General features: G+C 35.7%; 2 protein-coding genes across 2 annotated transcripts; both read right to left on the bottom strand.

Annotated features, from left to right (window-relative positions):
• Positions 1-215: 215 nt before the first annotated feature.
• Positions 216-6,056, bottom strand: LOC140894622 (respiratory burst oxidase homolog protein C-like). Its single transcript, XM_073303184.1, has 12 exons — positions 5,603-6,056; positions 5,264-5,426; positions 5,117-5,165; positions 4,876-4,989; positions 4,337-4,762; positions 3,805-4,191; positions 3,604-3,699; positions 2,449-2,564; positions 2,228-2,318; positions 1,615-1,685; positions 872-1,404; positions 216-731 (listed from the first exon to the last, which is right to left on the bottom strand). The coding sequence occupies exons 1-12, from the start codon at positions 5,979-5,981 to the stop codon at positions 622-624; spliced, it is 2,535 nt and encodes an 844-aa protein (XP_073159285.1). The 5' UTR covers positions 5,982-6,056; the 3' UTR covers positions 216-621.
• A 10,287-nt stretch (positions 6,057-16,343) lies between these two features.
• On the bottom strand, positions 16,344-21,592 carry LOC140867367 (respiratory burst oxidase homolog protein C-like). Its single transcript, XM_073272442.1, has 12 exons — positions 20,823-21,592; positions 20,529-20,691; positions 20,405-20,453; positions 20,121-20,234; positions 19,588-20,010; positions 19,098-19,481; positions 18,903-18,998; positions 18,691-18,806; positions 18,456-18,558; positions 17,776-17,849; positions 16,975-17,546; positions 16,344-16,850 (listed from the first exon to the last, which is right to left on the bottom strand). The coding sequence occupies exons 1-12, from the start codon at positions 21,373-21,375 to the stop codon at positions 16,741-16,743; spliced, it is 2,757 nt and encodes a 918-aa protein (XP_073128543.1). The 5' UTR covers positions 21,376-21,592; the 3' UTR covers positions 16,344-16,740.
• Between the last annotated feature and the right edge of the window lie 1,220 nt (positions 21,593-22,812).

The raw sequence follows: 22,812 nt of genomic DNA, 5'->3' as shown, positions 1-22,812 counted from the left end.
ATCCAGTGTTCAATCTTTTCTTGAGCAAACATTTCCCATTTCACAATTGTGTTGCATATGCAATAATTAGTCGAAATCTCCATGCCCAACTATTGTGCAAAAGTAGTTGTTGTTTTCCTAATTGCCACGATTGTCCAATTGTGTTACCTGAAGTTGAAGGCTGCCTCATTAAGCGTTGAAATTACAGTCATACCAAAGATTTTAGGCACCGCATGTGAAGGGATTAATGAAATTAAAAACAAATCTCCAAGTTCAATGTAGCTGAGATTTGCAGTACATATACATTTATCGGGATCAATATCTAAATGGGGTTGAATCTTTCGCCATTTCCACCCCCAATACATCACTACTATCATTTCACCACTAATGAAAAACTTAATCAAATAGGCTCCACACTCTAGTCTTTGCTGATTCAAAGATAGCTCTTCGTGAGGTCACGACTTGGAAAGAAATCACCTGCAACTATATACTTCTATCTAAAAGCAAAAAAGGGAAACTTTAAAGATAGATAAAAGCTTCAATTATCTCAACTTTTCCTCCTCCAACATTAGTGGTGGTTGGTGGTGGTCCATCTGAACGCGATTAGAATTTGATCTGGCAATAATTTATGTACAAACCAGTTCAAAAGTTTTCCTTGTGGAATTCAAATTTGGTGCTAGTCTTGTGTGAAAAATCAGAGGCCAATTGTCTTAGCTCTTTCGCTGGTGGTGGTGGCCCGCAGTAAAATACTCCTGTAAAATGTGACAGATGATTAATATTTAGAGCATCACCAATTGCAGCCTATAGGTATCAACATAGAACACAAGCACTACAAATGATTTGTAAAATGTATTCAGCCAAGATGTAACTAATATAACATAAAGAGACTCACCAACACTTGAATTGGGATGTTTGAGGGAGATGCGTTTGTAGACCGTACGCCAATTAGGCTTTGCAAAGTGAGACTTAACCCGAGTTCCTGACACGACATCCACTCCATTCTTGGCATGATTGAGTGATTGAAGCATGGTGATCAACGCAGAACGAGCATCACCCTCTTCATACACACTAGTACAGTAGTTGTGCATTTCTATTACTCCCTTATGGTCTGTTTCAGCCACTTCATTCATCACCCCCTTGAACCAATCAAAGGAACCTTGTTCTCTAGTAACCCAGTAGAAATAAACTCTCCTTGTTTTGTTCGTCAAAGGGCTGGCGTTCGGGGCCATGATTTTGCCTCCTCTGTTTCCCTCCTCCAAAGAACTCTCTTCCTCCTCCATTGCTTTCATATTGTTCACAACGTCTTTAACGACACTGATCATCGGTGTTGCACCAATGCCAAGCCCCACAAGCAGCACCACATCATAGTTCTTGTAGTCCTGTGTTGGTGCTCCATATGGACCATCAATTAGAACCTTGGGGAAACTGTGTCATGATCACAAAAATTTGGAATATTTCAGTATTACAGCAATTGTGTAACGTGCAAGTTCATGAGAATTTACACAGCATGAGACTGAATGCACATTTCATGGTTCCATGTTTGTTAAATGTCAGATTCTTGACAATGTTTTTTTTTTTTTTGCTATATTGAATGGTGTTGCCTTGTTACAATGATGGAATTTGTAAGGGACTTACTTGGGATTATTCTCTCCTTGCAAGAAGTGAGCCTTAAGGAGCCCACTTTCCCCCGTTGGAGGCTTGCAAACCTAAACAAAAGATCAAATAATGCTGAGACCACTAGCAACAAACATGTGAAGGACTGGATTCCTATGTACGTAGATGCAAACAACATAAATTCTTAAGTGTTTGAACAGGCATGACACCAAATTATGGCAGATTTGACCAAACATAAGTAAAAAAAAAAAGGACAAGTTTCCGGGGTGTAACATTTTTCAAGGAAAAAGTTAAAATTGCAAAAAACACTCATTTCTGTTCTCAATAATTGATCTTAGATTCCATTGTGATTATTATTAAATGAAAGTGGGGATAGCGACACTTCCTTTAAAAAAAGGCAAGAAAAGGAAAACAGCCGTACAAATCAGAGTGACTTTCTGGGTAGATGTATATGGTTCACTAGGAGAATCACTCTCATTGCATGGAGGGCCTATTACCTTTTGATCGAGTGGGGGTAATCTCTCGATCATTTAAAACATCTTCACATGTACAACTTTTGTAGAAATACAAACTTTGTCTGTATAATACTTTGGAATGATTAGTATTTCATATGATTTTTGTGAAGGAAATTTACCTCGTTAAGTTGCCTTGTCCAATTGCCATGTGTCCTAATGTGGACACTTATATAATCATCTCCAGGTGCTGAAGTAATGGAGAATGGGTGCCTGTAGAAAATGGAGCACTAACATTCATTATCTCAACTTCCAAGCTTTGATACATTAACAATGTGAATATATATATCAACTCTGGTAATAAATACATTATACAGAGTGGTATTGTTTTAAGTGTATGTACCATTCAAATGGAGAGACTGCTGCACATTTCACAAAAATGTATTGTCCACTTTTGTATTTGAATCCTTGAGGCTTTGAGATGTGTAGTGTTAGCACATTTCCTGGGAGGACATCCGCCTTCATATGGCCAAAAAGTGTCCATAAATACCAAAGAAAACTCGGAATATACGGAGAAATACTAGAGATTTTAGATGCATGGCCTTTTTGTTGGGATTTATGCCCATAAACAAATATTTTGTTTTATGTGAGGAATATTTCAATATTATTTTTGCATGCATATTTTGATGTTTTAATAAATATCAAAAAAAAATTCCAAGATTATTGTTATGTGAATTTAAATATTTGTATATAAGTGTTATATACATGAGGATAATATTTAAATTATAATAATCTAAATTTGTCCGCAATTAGAAATTAAAGTTGGGATCTTTAATTTAAATTGCTAGTGTGGTTCATTATATTATGAATAAAACAATCTTATCCGGATTGTTGATAATGAGATTATTGGAATGAAAACACTTTATATAATTTGATTATATAGGACTGGAACACGATTAATTTTGAATCTCTATAAATTTCCATATCATGATGAGAATTCAATATTAATAAATGATGGTCATATATGAGTCAATCTTAATTCTTAGTGATTAATAAACTCCTATTTATGATTTTGTATTTTTTGACATATCAAGTAATGACACAAATAACATAGTGTCAAAATTCTTGATACATTGGAAATACAATAAAATAAATAGCTGGGAATATTAATACGCAAGACGAAATCCATTCCTTCGTAAAGAAGTCAGATAAGTTGTTCTCTTAAATATTGATTCAGGACTTGAATAATAAGAGCGCTCAAATTTATGATTAGATCATAAATATATTATTCATTAGAGAATCAATGGAACTTAAGGAAAAAAAGATATAATTGAAGAGGTTAAGTGGAAATTACCTAGCTTTAATTATGAACGATTTATGGAGGATTAATTTATATGTTGTGACTATATCAATGGACTATTCATTTTGTTGAATAATTTTATATCTATTTTTTTTCAAGAGTGCAATTCCAAGTTTATAGTGGAATAACTTTGGAATTAATAAAATTAATATATAAATTAAAGAGTTTAATTTATTATCAAAGTGTATAAATAATTACCTTTAGGATCTTTACAGCCTTGATTCTTGACCTGAATGATCGAATCAACCTTTCTCCGGTGTAAAGCACGATAGGAACTGCTAAATACATCCATGTCTGGAAGAGCATGCATGCCATATTATGTTGTAAATAATCATCCAAGATAAACAAACTACGAGTGGTGAAATTTGTTTAGGAAGACGAGGTGTACTTGGTACTTACCGTTTTCTCGTACCATTCGTGTATCAAATACAGCTTGATGCCATGAATAATTAGGAGGCTATACACGATAACAAATAGGTGATGTGAATACCAAAAGGCTCTGAAGCCTTTGAGTTTGTCCAGAGGCCGTTTTGGTAAATGAATTTTGTTCGTTCTGAACCAAGGTGATGCTAATGTGAAGGCTATAGCCATTAGAACCACCATTATGATTCCGGTCACGCTTTCCCACCCCTTCACGAAAAACCAATAGCTCGTCGGCTGTTCACCGAAGAACTGCTCCATGGGCTCGTACTCTTCTGGTGTCACGTGCAGAAGATGTGGGAAATCACATGTTAAATGGCTAAGGCCATGTATCCCAGTTCCCAACACAATTGCTATGGCAATTAGCTGCAGTTGAAACATTAATCTTAAATTAGGCAAAAGTTTTTGTGTATCAGTGTATGTGATGACAAAATCTTCTGTTTCATAGAGGTAGCAATATAATGATTCCACATGCAGCAAGCGTGTCCAAAACTAGAGATATTAAACTTACTTTGTGGAAGCTGCGATAGTCATCGAATGGAACAGCCTTGCCCAATATAGTTTTGTTCCTAAGCCAGGTGATGGTTTTCCGGCACACCGGAAGCAAAATCAGCGCCATGTTTAGCTTCAGTGTCTCGGCTGCGCCTTTGGCGAAGCACACACAGTGGCCTATTACTCCGAACACTGCTTTATTCTTGTATTGCACATACTTGTAGGCAAAAAGTCCAGCCATGATTCCAATCCACAGTGCCATCACCCAAACTCTCTGCCAATTATCTAGTAAAAGGTACTTGAAATCTCGGTACCATCTCTTTACAAGATAGTCTTGAGTTGGCTTAAACTTTTCACTTAGCATTTTGCTCAAGCTCCGGCGGCTATCACCCACCCTGACCGATTCGCTAGGATCTTGTAGTAATCGCATCTTCAAGTTTTCTATCTGTTTGATGATGAGTATATATATATTGTTATTTTCCTTCGTCTGATATAATATATATGTGCCTTGTTTTATGCCATTGAATTTGTGAATTGTGTCGTTTATATCCGTATTACCATGATGTATCCGAGCTCATCGGGGTCTATTTCCGCCATGATTTGTCTTGCATATTCATCAGCTTGCTTCTGAATATTCGACAGCTTATTTACAGAAGCACTCAAGATAATAATCTGCAAGAGCAAGAAAATTATAATGTTTTCAATGCATACATGTTATCATTGAACACAAATTATAATAGAAAATTATATTTTTAGTACAAATTTTATACATTTTTTTTTAAAAAAAAATGTCTCATACCTCTCTCATTTCCTCTTCTGTGATCTTGCCATCAGCATCTTTATCAACCCTGCGTTGAAATCAATGTCATTCATTTTTATTTTCATTATTAAGATTAATATATTATTGTCTAAATTAAAAGAGAGTGAGTTTTTGTAACATGCTTACATGTCAAAGAAAGTTTGAAGTTGAGAACCCAATCTTTGATCAGAAATTTGGTCCCAATATTCTCTTAGTTGTCCTTTGTTAATGGAGTTGCCGGAGATATTCTTCCTCCGGCCAAGCGCGTCGAAAAGCTTGCAGGCAAATTCCTCAGACTCTTTTTTCATACCTACACATGCATGCTATATATAAACCCCATTTCTTGATCATAAAAACGAATGTATGCTTGTGTAAACATGAAAGACGATCGAAGCTGCATAAATCTTCATGCAAAGATTAATTTAGCTTTTTGGCATTTGTTTGTTGAGAAAATTTAAGACTGTTTTCTTGATTTTTTCTTCTTACCAATGCATTCACCAAAAAGTGAACGAGGCAGCGATCCGTTTGTCTTAGCCGTGAGCTCATCAAACCGCTTCTCCACCCCAGCCCAGCAGCAGGTGGCGCCACCGTCTGTCTTACTGATAAACCTCAGCCCCTTGAGAGCATGCACGACGGCGGATTTGGTCCGGTCAAATCTCCCCACCACCGATGGCGGCCGTCTCATGAGCAAGGCCAAACGCTTAAGCTTGAACGAAACATTTCTTACCACTGATATTGATCCAGTAGAAGACTTCTTCTCCAGTCCTTGGGCCAATTTTGAATCCTCCACGTCGACCCCGCCGGTCGTTTTGACGCTTTGCACCGCCACTGAGTCCTCCGCGACGACTTCAAGACTGCTCTCCATGGTGGCGGCGGTTGTATTCTTGGCCTTTTACTTGGTTTTGTTATTACCTTGTTACCAAGTCTCGAGCTTCTCTGTTTTTTTTTTTTTTGGAAAAGAGAAATGGAGATGTGCATGTGCATGTGAAGAGTTAAATATAATATATATGAATAAATTAAATAATAATCGAAATTTTAAATAATCTATTTGTTTTAATTTTTTTTAGATGTATTACATTTCTAATAGAGTAATAGTAACCGAAGGCCTTGTAATTATATATGTTTCGATTTAATTAGTTTCGTTCTATAAATTTGGATTACGTCATGAGGTTTACTCTTTAATAATTATCTTTGATTTATTTATATTGATGAATTTATTTTAAAATTTTATTTTTATTATATAACAATTTCATTTAATGTTTTTGACACATAAGACACCGTTGGAAGTAATATATTATATATTAATCTATTGATAATTTATGTTATTGATCAATCTCGTGTTTACTTGGTCATGATGTAATATTGATAATTTATGTTATTGATCAATCTCGTGTTTACTTGGTCATATTATTTATTTATCTATTAAATATTTATCTTATATCAATCAAATCATTAATTATTTATATTACATTAATCATATCATTGAATTTAAATTACCATATTAATTTTAATAAATAATATTATTCAAATTTTATTAATTTTTAATAAGACAAAATGTTATAATCATCTTATTTAAAATTTAATCAATCAAATCAAACAAATTATTACTTATCAATCAAAACAAATACAATATTAACTATCATTTTTATTTATTTATTTTATCATATTAGATTATTTAATTAATGTTTTTTGTCTTTCTTTTCTTTTACCAGCTAAAAATTTAACATATCAAATGTAATAATACCAATTATTTATATTAATTAATCACTTATTATTTATAAACATATTATTATTACTCATACCTCTCTATTTTTATTTTAATCACTTTTAAATTATAAACTTATAACTATAAACTGCAGAATCAAATTATTATCATATTATTATTACTCATACCTCTCTATTTTTATTTTAATCACTTTTAAATTATAAACTTATAACTATAAACTGCAGAATCAAATTATTATTATAATTATAGTAGTAGTAGTAGTAGTAGTAGTACAAATCTTAATGAATACTACCAAAACATAATGAAATACAAACTTAGCAAAAATGAGTAAAATGTTATCATTTTTTTTCAAATGCTTTATATATGATTATCTTAATTTTCATTATTGATTTGAAATGCTTCAATCCAAATGCAACCTAAATGACTTGCACCAACAATATCAAGAAAATTTATATTTTCTATCTTCAACCCGGCCTCCATCCAAACACACTAAACTATAGATGAAATCTTGAGAGCTTGGAATAGTGAAGAGAAAAAGAGAGGAAAGAAACTTGTGATGTGGGAAATTGGAAATACAGATGTAAACTGATGCATATCTAAGGTAAACTTTTAATAAGAAATCGAGTAATAGAATAAGAGTGAATTGTCCTAAAATCTCTAATACCCTTCCTAACTTTATTATAACTACTTAGGCAAAAGATTCTTTATTATAACTTCCTAGGACCACCAAACTTGAATATTTTAATATTTAATTCTTATGTTGGATTTATGCTAATCTATGTTTGAAATCTATAGGTTCTATGCTTAACTTGTAGAGGTTTTATGCTTGAATCTGGAGATTTTGTGCTCATTTGCAGTATAAAGAATTATGCGAAAAAATGGTATCAAAGCTTTAGGTTAATTATTCAGACATAATATTATTCGTTAATTCATGCTTTTCTTTGTTGAGGAGAAGATTTTACAAAAATATGACTTCAAACGAAGGTTTGAATCAAGAGGATTTTATTCATACGAAATCCTATAAACAAGTTAATCTATTCACAATAGATTACTTATAACGGGTTGCGACTAATGCTCTCAAATTTGAAGAGATAAAGAAAAATGATTTCTAACTCTAAATTTTTAGAGATTACCCCAGATTCCTCTAAACTCTCCGGAGATCTTAGAGAAATTCAAAAGACGGTACAATATTACAGCAATAAGTTGTATGAAATACCTCGGAAAATTGAAGATCCTTAAGAAACAAGAAGAAATTCTTGGAACTCTAAAGGATCTTCAAAATAAAATCCTAAACCTAGAACATACTTCTGGTTCTAGAAAAGGAAATATAGGAGGAAGGCTACCACTCTCGTTTGGTACCGAACCTTTGTTGCATCAGAAAGGTAAAACCAAAATGGTTCAAAAACCTCTAACTAATGATGAAATGATGATTAATCTTATAAAAGCAGTATCAGATAAAAACACTATCTAATGACTACTTTAAAAAGATTAAATCTCGAGGATCTACAAGATCTTGCGGATTCATTTACGAATCTCAAAGTTGTAGATCTAAAAATGAATTTCCCTGAGGGTGAACAACTCATGGGAAATCCCCCAAGATATGTGGTAAAAACAGAAGAACCACATAGTGATTTTCATGTGGGAGAAAATTCACATCCAGCAGGAAACAGATCAAGAAGGAGTAAAATACCACTACATCAAACTCCTTATGGAAAAACTGTTTTAGACCCGATACATCCTTATGGGGTTATGTTAAACCTTGATGTTTTGGACTTCAAAAACAGAGAAGATCTTATAGATGATTGGACGTCAGCTATGAGAATTGCAGCAGAGACATTAGATCTCAATAAAAAATGATTCATTAAACTTCTAGAAATGAGTCTAATGGGATCTGTCAAGATCGCATGGGAGATGACTATGCCAGATACGAAAGAATTAATCTTAGCAGGAGAATCCCTCAGCGAGATTGGAGAAAGAATGATCACCCTATTTAAAGCACAATTCATAGGGATAGACTATTTCAATAATCAAGATACTGAGAAAAAGAGAAGATATACTCAAGATCTGTATAGTCTCGAGTTACATGATATCTGTTTAGTTGATGAATACATTATGTTATTCACTAAATACAGATGGAATTAGGGAGTCGAGGAAAATGTAGCTATTCAGCTATTTTTCGCAAAAATTCCAAGTCCCTGGAGAGAAATGCTGATTAAAGAATACGTTCCAGGTAATCTTGATACATTGGCAAGACGCGCGTCCTTTTTGAAAGGAAAATTGGCAGAATGGTGCCATATGGCAGCATTACAAAAGAATTACAAGAAAATAAGGGGTATAGATAAGCGTATACCTTTGTGTTGTAGAGAAAATGATCTTCCAACGATCATTGGAAACAGAACACGGGGATTTAAAAGAAAGAAATTCACAAATAATCCCTATAATAAAAGAATGAAGAGTTCTTGGAAACCAAGAACATTTTGGTCCAAACAAAAAACCAGATCCTATAGATCAGGTAGAAGAAGTGGACCTACAAGAACGTACCCAACAACAGGCTCATCACAAAGCAGGGAAAGAACACCATCAAGAAGAACTTTCAGAAGAACTCATACAAGGGCAAGTGAAAGTTTCAAGGATTGCAACTGCTGGACATGTGGAGCAAAAGGACATATATCTACAAATTGTCCAGAAAACGAAAAAAAAAGAGTCAAACTCTTTGAAGCAACACCAGATATGGATGATGCGATTTTCTTTCAAGATCTAGTCCAAGTATATCAATTTGAGGATATCCCCTCAGATGAAAGCATATACGAAGAAGAGATATTATTTAATCAAGAAGTTTCTAAGGATAAATCAGAATCAGAGTAAAGATGAGGTGTTTCGACATGAAACACATGAAAGTTTGGCTGGGTTCTTTAGTCAAACCACGATATCTCATAATATGGTTCAAATGATTATGAGAGAAAATCCAACACTACAGAAGTACCAAGGATTTTCGGCAGGACAAGTTGAAAGAGTTTTAGGAAACCTAGGGCTAAGACAAAGAAGACATAATTTGATTTATAAGATATCCAGAAGGGAAATGGCGATTCCTATGGAATTAACCAGTAATCAAATTGAGATGCAGTTGATTTCCTTTGAAGAAATTCGAGAGAAATTACAGAAATTAAAAGCAGAAGTAGCAAAGAAAATGTCTTGGATTCATATTGGAGCAATCCAGATTATGATCAAAGCTACTTTTAAAGAAGGAATAGATTCACCCATAGATATCGTAGTATGCGATAAAAGAATGGGGAATATACAAGATGCGGTTCTAGGAACTATCTCAGGAAATTTGTGCGCAGGAAAAATTGTGGGAGTTATTTATCCAAGAATAGCCTACAATTTAGCTGATAGAGATTTTATTCGAGCCTTGACGTTGCATCAAAACTTCAAGGAAAAAAGACTAATGAAGGAAGGTAATAGGTCATATTCTATTACATATCAAATTTCATATGCTCTTTCTAATACTCACCATTCTGAATTATTTATTAGAAATGAGTTCATTGAAATTCCAGAGATATTTGGGAAAGTTGCTCATGCAATATACCCGGAAAGAATCGAGTTTCCTTTAATTCAAGAAACATACATTCAAATTCAAGACAGACATGTTCTATACAGAGACCTTAAAATAGAACCCCAAAGGTTATCTTTCCAAGGAGACCGAATAACAAGTAGGAGATGGGACAAATCTCCTATTCAAGAAATTCCATCAGAAGAAAATGAGTTTTCTATAATAGGAAAACTTAGATCCCCAGAAGGATGGAAAGAAGTGAAAATAGTATTCGAAATTACAAGTCATCGGAATCAGTTCCCTTGTAACTCAATTTACTATTTGGAACAACAAGAAAAAGGACTTACCAAGGAGTGATTAATATTGGAGAATTGAAAGTTCAAATCTGTGGAATTTCAGGAAAAGAAATGGATCAGCTCATTCTTGGCCTAGAATTTCTGGAGGACCATAAACCATGGAAACGTCTTGAAAAAGGAATAGAGTTTATGGCAAAAGAGAAGACTTGGAGGATTCAATAAAAATTCTACGAGATGGAAAACCAAGAGAATTGGATAAGGGACAATCCCTTAAACAGATTCGAAAACTCTATTTACAAACAGAGGAAGAAGCAACTATTGAAATTAGTAAGTCATGAACATGATTTACTAGGACGCATCGAAGAAGTAGAAAGAAGTACCATACTCTACCTTCTGAACCCTTAGGAAAACTAAAGGTGAAAAGTCTTAATCGGATTACTGAGTTACAACACAGTCTGTTAAAAATGGCAGGGCCATTTAGTAATCCCTTTAAAAAATGACAACAAGTCCTTTCTCCATATACATTCCAATAGGAATGTTGTATGAACAATATAAGGCTGAATACTTTGCAGCTTATATTGACTCGGGAGCAGGAATTTGTACACCAAAAAGAGGAGTCTTCCCTGAAGAATGTGAAGAAGAATTGCCAAAAATTTCTGGACGGGATTTCTCTAGAAGAATTTTAATTCTTTGCAAAGGAATAAAACAAGCAAAAATTCTCATAGGAGGAGCAGGTCAAACACCTTGGTACAAGGTAAAGACACCACCAATCTATTTCCATGATACAAGAGCTGATATCCTGTTAGTAAATAACTTCTTACAAATGTTTAAGAAGTACACACAAGACAATGAGTCAAGAAGACTTATGTTCACTACAATTTGTGATCATAAAATTATCGTTCAAAGACTCAAAGTTGCTTTTTATCGACAATTGCCGATAATATTTCGCTGCCAGCATGATGATAAAGGACAACTTTTTCACCCAAAAATGAAAGATCCAAGAAGGTTTGGAGAAACCATGATGAAAATAACAACAGAACAAGAACTCCAAACAGAGGATATGGAGCTTCTCAAGGTGACTCTAAATCACAGAGATATAGAGTTAGAAAATAAGGTATCCATTGAAGATGTCAAAAAGAGGCTCAAAGAAAGTTACAACGAGCATCCTTTGACATGGTGGAATAGAAATCAACTCAAAGCTAGTCTTACTCTAAAGGAAGGCAAAGAGTATGAATTCGTCAGATATAAGTCTATCCCGATGAACATAACAGATCAAAGGGATATGAGAATAATTATCAAGGAACATTTGGACTTTGGTCTAATCAAAGAAAGAGTTTCACCATATAGCAGCCCAGGATTTCTGGTCAGAAATAATGGTGAAATAAAAAGAGGGAAACCCAGGTTAGTTATTAACTACAAGGTATTAATAAAATTCTGGAATTTGATGGGTACTTCATACCGAGTAGAAAACACCTAATTAGCTATGTACGAAATACTAGAGTGTTCTCAAAATTTGATTGTAATTCTGGATTTTACCAGATTTGAATGGAAGAAGGCAGTAAGAAATTCACAGTCTTCTCTACTCCACAAGGACACTATATTTGGGAAGTTATGCCTATGGGATTGGCTAATGCACCCCAGATATTTCAAAGAAAAATGGATAACCTTTTTAAAGATTATTTCAACTTTATATTTGTTTATATTGATGATATTCTTATAGCATCAAAAAATATAGACGAACACGTTAAACACTTAGAGATTTTCTCTAAAATTTGTAAACAAGAAGGACTGGTCTTATCTGAAAAGAAAACAGTCATAGTAACAAGGAAAATTGAATTCCTTGGTATTGAGATTGATGAAACTGGAATAATTCTACAACCCCATATTGTGGAAAATGTAAAGAATTTTTCAGATAAACTCAAAGACATAAAACATCTCCAGAGTTTTCTTGGAGTAGTTAATTTCGCAGGGATGTTCATTAACAAACTAGCAATATACAGAAAGGTGTCAGTTCTTTGTTAAAAAAAGATGCTAGGTTTATATGGACCGAAGACCATACTCAAGGTCCGATCCCCAATTCTTGTTCACCCCGTATGACCTGGGGTTTAGTTCTTTGATTATGCTCTACTGGGCGATGACATTGTCATCGCGGATCCAGTAGTCGCGAAGTAATATCTTGAGGTTATGGTAGTTCACTCATAAAAGAATGGTCATTATCAATCTCAAAAATATTATTTTCAATATCAAAATAGATAGAATAAGCATCTCCATTACTATCCCTAACTAAAAAAGTATCATCAGAGAGAAAATTCCAAATGTCTTTGAAGCCGAATAAACGATCCACATTATTGTAACTAGAATTGTCACGACCTACTTCAATTCAAACATTGGATCCCCTGTCTCATCTCAATTAAGAGGGGTCATGGAAAGAACAGTAAACCAATTAAAGGAGATATGTAAGAATCTCCCAAAAATGGCTATACCCGAAGATGAAGATGATTTGATTTTATTTACGGATGCTAGTGACGATTAGTGGGCAGCAGTCCTTACCTAGATCACTCCGGATGGAGAAATACCATGCAGATACTGTAGCGGTCTTTTTTCAGAATCAGAGGCCATCAGATGACATATCAACGAAAAGGAATTTTATGCAGTTAAAAGGGCTTTCGAAAAATGGCCATTATTTTTACTTGCTAAAAAACTCACGCTAAAGATTGATAACACCCAGGTAAAAGCTTTCTTAAAAATTAAGATTGAATCTAAACCTGAGAAAGCTAGGTTATTAAGATGGCAAGCATTATGACAAAATTATATTTTGATATTGTTATTATTAAATCTCATGAAAATATTCTTGCAGATTTCTTAACAAGAGATGGAAGGCAGTGACGTGGATTCCATAATGAAAATGCAGAGGCATCTCAGGGAACACCTTGGGTTGCTTCAAACCGAGTTCAACCAGTTAGCCATTAATGCTGAAATGGCCGGCGGGTTACAACAAGCTGATCGGATCAAAGTATCTAATCGAATTACAGGATGTATGTAAGCTCAAACACAACTATGAGCTGCTATTCAAGGGCCAATTGTGAAGGCCATAGAGAAACCATTGGTTTTTCATAAACAAGATATGCTAAAACCATTGGTTTTACAAAAATAAGAAATACAACCACCGGTTGGAAAACAAGATGTTGAGGAAGCTAAAACTCAAGAAACAAGTGCTAATCTATCATCAGTTTTTGATGATCTAGATGAAGCAACAATTGATGAGGATTCCTCATCAAGTCAACCCTCCGCCTCTGGGGTAAAAGAGAAAGAGATCAATCTTAGCCCAACACTGACAAGGGAAAATCTAAGATCGATACTAATCCAGCTATTATTTCTCCATTTCAGGTTTATCAACAGAGGTGGGATAAATTAAGTACAAGAAGTGAAATTAACCCTAACACTTGCAGGGTTGATGTTGCAGGGATATATCCAAGGGTATGGCTAAAAAATAATGTCAATCCTAAGGATGTAAAGCTTTGGTATGAATTTGGAGTCTTGGCCTCAGTTTATACAACGTCACCAAGCTTCCCGGAGATATCACAGTTACCCAAATGGATTCAGGAAGCAGTCCAAGAAACATGGGCAAATAACGACCATTTGTCCAGAGGAGATGTGCTTGAATTATATTTCTTTAGTGCAGCTCCAGAACCAACAGGGAAAGGATCACACGAACCCTTTCATTTCATCAAGCTAAAGAGACCTGACATGAATAATCAAAGATTCATTAAGGACCCTATTCCTGAGGAAATACCATTAGTGTCCACTTTTGGAGAAAATGAAATCTCAACCAGAAGGGCATTGGGTATTTGGGTTTGTCTCACCGAGATGGACAAGGTCAAGTTTTCGTTCAAATTTTATCAGAATTTTGTGAACGGATCATTTTTGTTAAACACAATAACAGGAAAAACTACGGCTTTTGCGGAAGAACTCTTCGAAAAGAAGAGAAACTTTTTATGGAACAACAAGCTGCCGGGGAGTAAAGAGACTCGCCGAAAATTTTGTAGCATGGCTCATATCGGAAGATGGTCAGAGAACATCTGCCCAGAGTGTCCCAACCAGAAGGAGCCAGAATTCGGAAAAAATTCAGACCCAGAACGGATCGAAAAGATTTTTCCGAGATAAGCAAAGGTGGACAAGGACCACCAAAGATGCGTTTTCACAGGGGCCTACTTCAAAAGCAAAAGATGCCCCGACAACAATAAAGCAGACATGTGAGAAGAATAAAGCCAATAGAAAGTGGCAGACATGTGATTCCTCCACTAGTAAAAGATGCCATCAATAATGACATAAAAAATACAAGACAGCTGCCTTCTCTACTAGTAAAAGATGTCATCAATAATGGCATAAAGAAATAGAAGATAGCTGTAAGATTCCCTGAAGTTTCTTGGTGAAACGAGTGGAACCTCAGCTATAAATACAAGCGTTCAAGGAAGCTGAAGATATCGATCATTCCCTTTAGTTTTCTTACAAATAAATTGTTGTAATATTTCTCTCTCTATTGTATTAAGTTTTCTTTATGTATTACAAGAACAAGGCTACTATGAGTAGCTAAACAAGTTGTCTTCTCCTCTTCAAAGGAGTTGATTTATGTAATAATATCATGTCTGAATAATTTCTTTAAAACCTCTTGTTCTTTCATGCTCATATTTTATAATTAAATTTATATATCATACGCCTTAAGGTAGAAAACGAATTAAGGTTATGCTGGGTGTCGTTGAAGGAGCTTGTGCAGAAACCATCTGTTGCGACTGCGTGGTTGGAGTGTGAGGAGCACTTCGTAAAACTCGGCAAGTATGACCCGACGACATTTTGGTCAAAGAGGTATTTAAATTTATTTCATCTTACGGAAGCATGTTGGACCCTAATTCGGAGTATATCGGCTGGAAACCTTGCGTAACTGATAGTCTTGCATGGCCGGGACTGGTTCGATAGGTTAACAATGCCACATACAAAAGATTAGTTGCTAAATAATATTTAATTCAAAAATAGGGACCACTATGGAGTTGAAATAAAGAAAATTATGGTTAAAGAGTTAAGATAAATTTTGAAGGGTTGACAGAGATTTTTAAATCATTTACCCATAAAATAATGCAACGTTTTCAGACTTGACAATTGTTTGTACGATACTCGTATTGGAATCAAATCCAATGTTCAATCTTTTCTTGAGCACACATTTCCCTTTTCACAATCGTGTTGCATATGTAATAATTAGTTGAAATCTGCCCAACTACAGTGCAAAAGTTACTGCAGTTTTACCTAAGTTGCCACGATAGTCCAATCTTTTATTTAGTTGACATATTCAATTTCAGAGGAATGCTCAGTTGCCCAACCATGTTTTTTCATTTGGTTCGCGACCATTAAAACTCGGTTTTAGTGGGTTTTTTTTTTTTTTGCATTTTAGTAGTCGCGGACCAAGTGAAAAAACATGGTTGGGCAACTGAAAATTCCTCTCCCATTTCAATCTTGTGTCACCTGAAGTTGAAGGCTGCTTGATAAAGTGTTGAAATTACAGTCATACCAAAGATTTTAGGCACCGCATGTGAAGGCATTCATGAAACTCAAAACAAATTTGCAAGTTCAATGTATCTGAGATTTGAACAAATCAATCAAACGTGCAAAAAAGCTTTCACTCTTTATTATTACCAGGCAAAAAATAAGGTAAGCAGTACATATACATTTATCAGGATCAATATCTAAATGGGGTTGAAGTGTTTGCCACTTCCACCCCCAATACATCACTATTATCATTTTATATATATAAACAAAAACTAATCAAATAGGCTCCCCCACAAAAGTATTTGCTGATCCAAAGATAGCTCTTGGTGAGGTCAGGACTTGGAAAGAAATCACCTGTAACTATATACTTCTAAAGGGAAAAAAAGGGAAACTTTAGATAGATAAAAGCTTCAATTATCTCAACTTTTCCTCCTCCAACGTTAGTGGTGGTTGGTGGTGGTCCATCCGAACGCGTTTTCAATTTGATCTGGCAATGATTTATGTACAAACCAGATCAAAAGTTTTCTTTGTGGAACTCGAATTTGGTGCTAGTCTTGTGTGAAAAATCAGAGGCCAATTGTCTAAGTTCCTTCACTGGTGGTGGTGCCCCGCAGTAAAATACTCCTGCAAAATGTGACAGTTGATTAATGTTTAGTGCATCATGTATCAACATAGAACACAAGCACTACAAATGATTTATAAAATGTATTCAGCCAAGATCTAATTAACATAACATAAAGAGACTAACCAACTCTTGAATTGGGATGGTTGAGGGCGATGCGTTTGTAGACCGTACGCCAATTAGGCTTGGCGAAGTGAGACTTGACCCGAGTTCCCGACACGACATCCACTCCATTCTTGGCATGATTGAGCGATTGAAGCATGGTGATCAGGGCAGAACGAGCATCACCCTCTTCATACACACTAGTACAGTAGTTGTGCATTTCTATTACTCCCTTATGGTCTGTTTCCGCCGCTTCATTCATCACGCCCTTGAACCAATCAAAGGAACCTTGTTCTCTAGTAACCCAGTAGAAATAAGCTCTCCTTGTCTTAAAGCTGTGTCTCCCACTCCCTGGTCCTGACTTTCGTTTATTCGTCAAAGGGCTAGCATTCGGAGGCGTGATGTTGCCTCCTCTGTTTCCCTCCTCCAAAGAATTCTCTTCCTCCTCCATTGCTTTCATGTTGTTCACGATGTCTTTAACGACGCTGATCATCGGTGTTGCACCGATGCCAAGCCCCACAAGCAGCACCACATCATAGTTCTTGTAGTCCTGTGTTGGTGCTCCATATGGACCATCAATTAGAACTCTGGGAAAACTGTGTCATGATCACAAAAAATTTGGAATACTGTCAGCATTACGGCAATTGCGCCACGAGCAAGTTCATGAGAATTAACACAGCATTAGACATGATGCACATTTCATGGTTCCATGTTTGTTAAATGCCACTAGTGCAAATATACACTTTCAAACATTGTGGTATTTACTTGTCAGAATCTTGAAAATGTCTTTTTGTTATTTTGAATGGAATTTTGTTGGTGACTTACTTGGGATTATTTTCTCCTTGCAAGAAGTCAGCCCTAAGGAGCCCACTTTTCCCTGTTGGTGGTGGCTGGCAAACCTAAAAAAAGATCAAATAACGTTCAGACCATTAGGAGTAAACATGTGAAGGACTGGAATCCTATGCAGATGCAAACAAAATAAATTCTGTCATCTTTCAGGATTATTCTAAAGTTTTTGAACAGGCATGACACCAAATTAGGGCAGATTTTTTACCAAACATTAGTGAAAAAGACAAGTTTCCGGGATGTACATTTTTCAAGAAAAAATTAAAAATAGCCGAAACACCCATTGCTGTTCTCAATAATTGATCTTAGATTCCATTGTGATTACTATTAAATGAAAGTGGGGTAGCAACAGTTTCTTTAAAAAAAAAAAAAAAAAAACAGCCGTACAAATCAAAGTGGCTTTCTGGGTAGATGGATATGGTTCAGTAGGAGAGTCACTCTCATTGATGGAGGACCCATTTTGCCTATTGATCAAGTGGGGGTAATCCATCGATATCATTTAAAAAATCTTCACATGTATAACTTTTCTAGAAATAAAAAAAACTTTTTATAATACTTTGGAATGATTAGTTTATGATTTTAGGTGCTGGACCACTTTGAAAGCTCAAGCCAATTGTTCCCCATTAGTCTTTCATATGATTTTTGTGAAGGAAATTTACCTCTGAGAAGACGACTTTAAGTTGCCTTGTCCAATCACCAAGAGTCCTAATGTGGACACTTACATAATCATCTCTAGGGGCTGAAGTAATGGAGAATGGGTGCCTGCAGAAAATGGAGCACTAACATTCAATATCATCTCATATTCCATGCTTTGATGCATTAAAAATGTGAAGATATTAACTCTGGTAATAAATACATCATACAGAGTACTGGTTTTGTTTTAAATGTAAGTACCACTCAAATGGAGAAACTGCTGCACAGTTGACAAAAATGTATTGTCCACTTTTGTATTTGAATCCTTGAGGCTTTGACATGTGAAGTGTTAGCACATTTCCTGGGTAGACAGCCACCTACATATGGCCAAAAAGTGTCCATAAAAACCAAAGAAAACTCGGAATATAAGGGAAAATACTAGAGATTTTAGATGTTCCTTTCTGTATATTCACCTTTAGTATCTTAACAGCCTTGATGCTTGACCTGAATGCTCGAATCAACCTTTCTCCTGCATAAAGTAGGATAGGAACTGCCAAATACATCCATGTCTGCAAGAGTTCATGCCATATTAGTTATATTGTAGATCAAAACAAAATGCGAGTCGTTTATAAATTCGTTTAGGAAGACCAGGTGTGCTTGGTACTTACCGTTTTCTTGTACCATTCGTGTGTCAAATAAAGCTTGATGCCATGGATAATTAGGAGGCTATACACGATAACGAATAGGTGATGCGAATACCAAAAGGCATTGAATCCTGTGAGTTTGTCAAGAGGTTTTGGTAAATGAATTTTGTTCCTCCTGAACCAAGGTGATGCTAAGGTGAAGGCTATAGCCATTAGGACCACCATTATGATTCCGGTAACGCCTTCCCACCCCTTCACGAAAAACCAATAGCTCGTCGGTTGTTCGCCAAAGAACTGCTCCATGGGCTCGTACTCTTCCGGTGTCGCGTGCAGAAGACGAGGGAAATCACATGTTAAATGGCTAAGGCCATGTATCCCAGTTCCCAACGCAATTGCTATGGCAATGAGCTGCAGTTGAAACAATCTTAAATTAGGCAAAAGTTGTCGAAACAAGTGAATAGCATAGCAAATGCACCAAGCAAGTGTGACCAAAAACTAGAAACATTCAACTCACTTTGTGAAAGTTGAGATTATCATCGAATGGAACAGCCATGCCTAGTTTAGTTTTGTTCCTAAGCCAGGTGATGGTGTTTCGGCACACCGGAAGCAAAATCAGGGCCATGTTTAGCTTTAGAGTCTCGGCTGCCCCTTTGGCAAAGCACACACAATGGCCCATTACTTCAAATGCTGCTTTATTCTTGTATTGCACATACTTGTAAGCAAAAAGACCAGCCATGATTCCAATCCACAGTGCCATCACCCAAACTCTTTGCCAATTATCTAGTAAAAAGTACTTGAAATCTCGGTACCATCTCTTCACAAGATGGTCCTGAGTCGGCTTAAGCTTTTCGCTTAGCATTTTGCTCAAGTTCCGGCTATCGCCCGCCCGGACCGATTGGCTAGGACCTTGTAGTAACAGCATCTCCAAGTTTTCTATCTGTTTGATGAGTAAGTACATACATTGTTATTTTCCTTAATCGGATCGATGTATAATTTTGCTTGTTTTATGCAATCGAACTTGTGATAATTGTGTCATATTCATATTACCATGATGTATCCTAGCTCATTGGGGTCTAGTTCCTCCATGATTAGTCTTGCATATTCATCAGCTTGCTTCTGAATATTTGACAGCTTATTTGCAGAAGCACTCAAGGTAATAATCTGCAAGAGCAAGAAAATTCTAATGTTTTCAATGCATATATGTGCTAATCATTGAACACAAATAATAGAAAATGTAAGCTCAGAAAGTCAATGTCATACACATACATTGAACACAAACAATAAAGCACACAATTTTATACAAGAAAAATATAAAAAATAAAGCCCCATACCTCTCTCACTTCCTCTTCTGTGATCCTGCCATCAGCATCTTTATCAACCCTGCGTTGAATGAAATCAATGTCACTCATTTGTATTTTCCGGAAATGAAGATTAAAAGTAATGTAATATCCTTACATGTCAAAGAAAGTTTGAAGGCGAGAATCGAAACTTTGATCAGCAATTTGGTCCCAAAACTCTCGTAGTTGTCCTTTGTTAATGGAGTCGCCGGAGATATTCCTCCTCCGGCCAAGTGCGTCGAAAAGCTCGCCGGCGAATTCCTTAGACTCTTTATTCATACCTACACATTACATAAAAACCCATTTCTTGAATAAAACGAACGAATGTGTATAAATTATCACGCAAAGATTCAACTTTTTAGGCATTTGGTGGTTGAGAAAATGGGTCTGTTTTCTTGATTTCTCTTCTTACCAATGCATTCACAAAACTGCGAACGAGGCAGCAACCCGTTTGTCTTGGCCGTAAGCTCATCAAACCTCTTCTCCACCCCGGCCCAGGCGGCGCCACCGTCTGTCTTGCTGATGAACTTCAGCCCCTTGAGAGCATGCGCGGCGGCGGACTTCGTCCGGTCGAATCTCCCCACCGGATGCGGCCGTCTCGTGAGCGACGCCAAGCGCTTGAGCTCCTGCGAGACCTGCCTGAACTTGGAAGAAGCATTTCTCACCACAGATGATCCGATAGAAGACCTCTTCTCCAGTCCTCTGGCCAGCAGAGCCAACTCGGGATCCTCCACGTCGATCCCTCCGGCGGTCTTGACGCTGTGCACGGCCACGGAGTCCTCCCGGACGTCGAGAGTGATCTCCACGTAGTCCTCCGCGGCGGAGGACGCGGCGGCGTTGGAACTGTCTGCCGGGATGTTGAAACGAGCACTTTTCCTGCCACCCCTCTTGTTCAACGGACCGCTGTACGCCGCTCGATCTCCGGTGGCTATATCCATGTCGTGGTGATAGTTTTCCGGCTGCATATGAAGCTTTAAAAAAAAAGTAGTATATGAAAATTCTGAGTGTAATGGCTTTGGTATATACTTGAAAAGAGCCCACGATTTTGACTATAATAAATGGAGATTTTGGAAGACTAATTTTCTTGGCTTTTTACTCGGTTTTTGCTTCTTCCTTCTTACCAAGTCTGGAGCTTCTCTTTTTTGAAAAACAGAGAGTTAATGGAGATATGTGTGTGTGTGGAGAAAGAGTCTTGTTTATGGACTTTTATAACATATAATATAATTCGTGCTGCAAAATATACGCACAAAATGGTGAAATACTCGAAAATTGTAGTACAAAAAGTCTTGATATTACATTTTCATATATTATATTTTAATGGGTCCTCTTGAATAGGAAATATCTCTAGTCAATTTTATTTACCACCTTCACATTTGCAAAAGAAGGCATGGTTCCGCTTTCAATCGAAGGACCAACTTGGTGAAATATGTAAATTTTTAGCAAAAGATCAAGAGTTTAATTATTTATATAAACATTTTCTTGGACTAGTATGTTATACAGAGTTTGTTTATTGTGGTTTATTTGACATTATAATTCCGCATATTGTGTGATGGATAGAATTAATATTTCAAAAGGGTAACTGTAATTTTGTTTTTATATGTTTGTTTATTTATGATTTTTATATTTTATATTAATGAATTTAAATTATAATTTGTTTTTTTTTTTCAGTTTTAATCGTTTTTCATGGGACGTTAATGTGGCATTATACCGCATCAATATAGTGCTAATATCTGTACTATAATATTATTTTTTTGAAAAAAAAACACTAAAATTTTTCGAAAAAAGTAGTTTCGTATAAACATTCTTGCGAAAAAATAACGCAAATTGCGACAACAAAAAAAGTAAAAGATTCATATTAAGATTGAAAGTTTATTTATTTTAACGTTGTGTTTGGATTAAAATATCTGAGCGAATTTGATTTTTCGAATTCTCCCTGTTTCAGTAAGATCGGATCGAGTGAGGATGATCATCCAGTGGATTTTTAAAAATATATGTATAGACTTTATTTTGGAGAGAGTTTGAAAAATGACCTTGGTCAACCAAATTTTTTGATTTATGACATTTCAAAAAAATTTGCAAAATGACCTTCAAATACAAATGAAATGCAAAAACAAAACAAAGGAAAAAATTAAGAAGGTTATATTTCCAAATCATGGTCAAACGGAAGTTATTTAGTTAAATAAATCCCTTTATCTTGGGTTATAATAATTGTCCTTGATGAGTATGTACGTCAACACTTGAGCTACTGTATAATTTAAAATATTTGATCAGTTACACCGTTAGTTCTAAATATAACTTTTGGTAGAGCTAAAAATGTTCGACCCTACATTTTATCTAAATTTTCAAGTAGAATTAAATCCAATCCTTGTTTTGTACAAGGGTTTAGGACAACTGTTTAGTTA

This window comes from Henckelia pumila, chromosome 4 (assembly GCF_033568475.1).
Source record: "Henckelia pumila isolate YLH828 chromosome 4, ASM3356847v2, whole genome shotgun sequence".
NCBI classification, from domain to species: Eukaryota; Viridiplantae; Streptophyta; class Magnoliopsida; order Lamiales; family Gesneriaceae; genus Henckelia; species Henckelia pumila.
The sequence above is the reverse complement of the archived record's forward strand: the minus strand, read 5'-3'. Positions and strand labels throughout refer to the sequence as shown.

What these genes read in the sequence shown, in the direction of transcription:
- LOC140894622 (XM_073303184.1), bottom strand. Translation starts at nt 5,981, where the DNA reads ATGGAGAGCAGTCTTGAAGTCGTCGCGGAGGACTCAGTGGCGGTGCAA. An exon ending in ATGAGCTCGGATACATCATG is followed by an intron (nt 4,763 to 4,875) that starts GTAATACGGATA and finishes ATCATCAAACAG; the next exon opens with ATAGAAAACTTGAAGATGCG. An exon ending in GCAGTCTCTCCATTTGAATG is followed by an intron (nt 2,319 to 2,448) that starts GTACATACACTT and finishes CATTTTCTACAG; the next exon opens with GCACCCATTCTCCATTACTT.
- LOC140867367 (XM_073272442.1), bottom strand. Translation starts at nt 21,375, where the DNA reads ATGCAGCCGGAAAACTATCACCACGACATGGATATAGCCACCGGAGAT. An exon ending in CAGAAGAGGAAGTGAGAGAG is followed by an intron (nt 20,235 to 20,404) that starts GTATGGGGCTTT and finishes TTGCTCTTGCAG; the next exon opens with ATTATTACCTTGAGTGCTTC. An exon ending in TTAAAGTCGTCTTCTCAGAG is followed by an intron (nt 17,850 to 18,455) that starts GTAAATTTCCTT and finishes ATCTTTTTTTAG; the next exon opens with GTTTGCCAGCCACCACCAAC.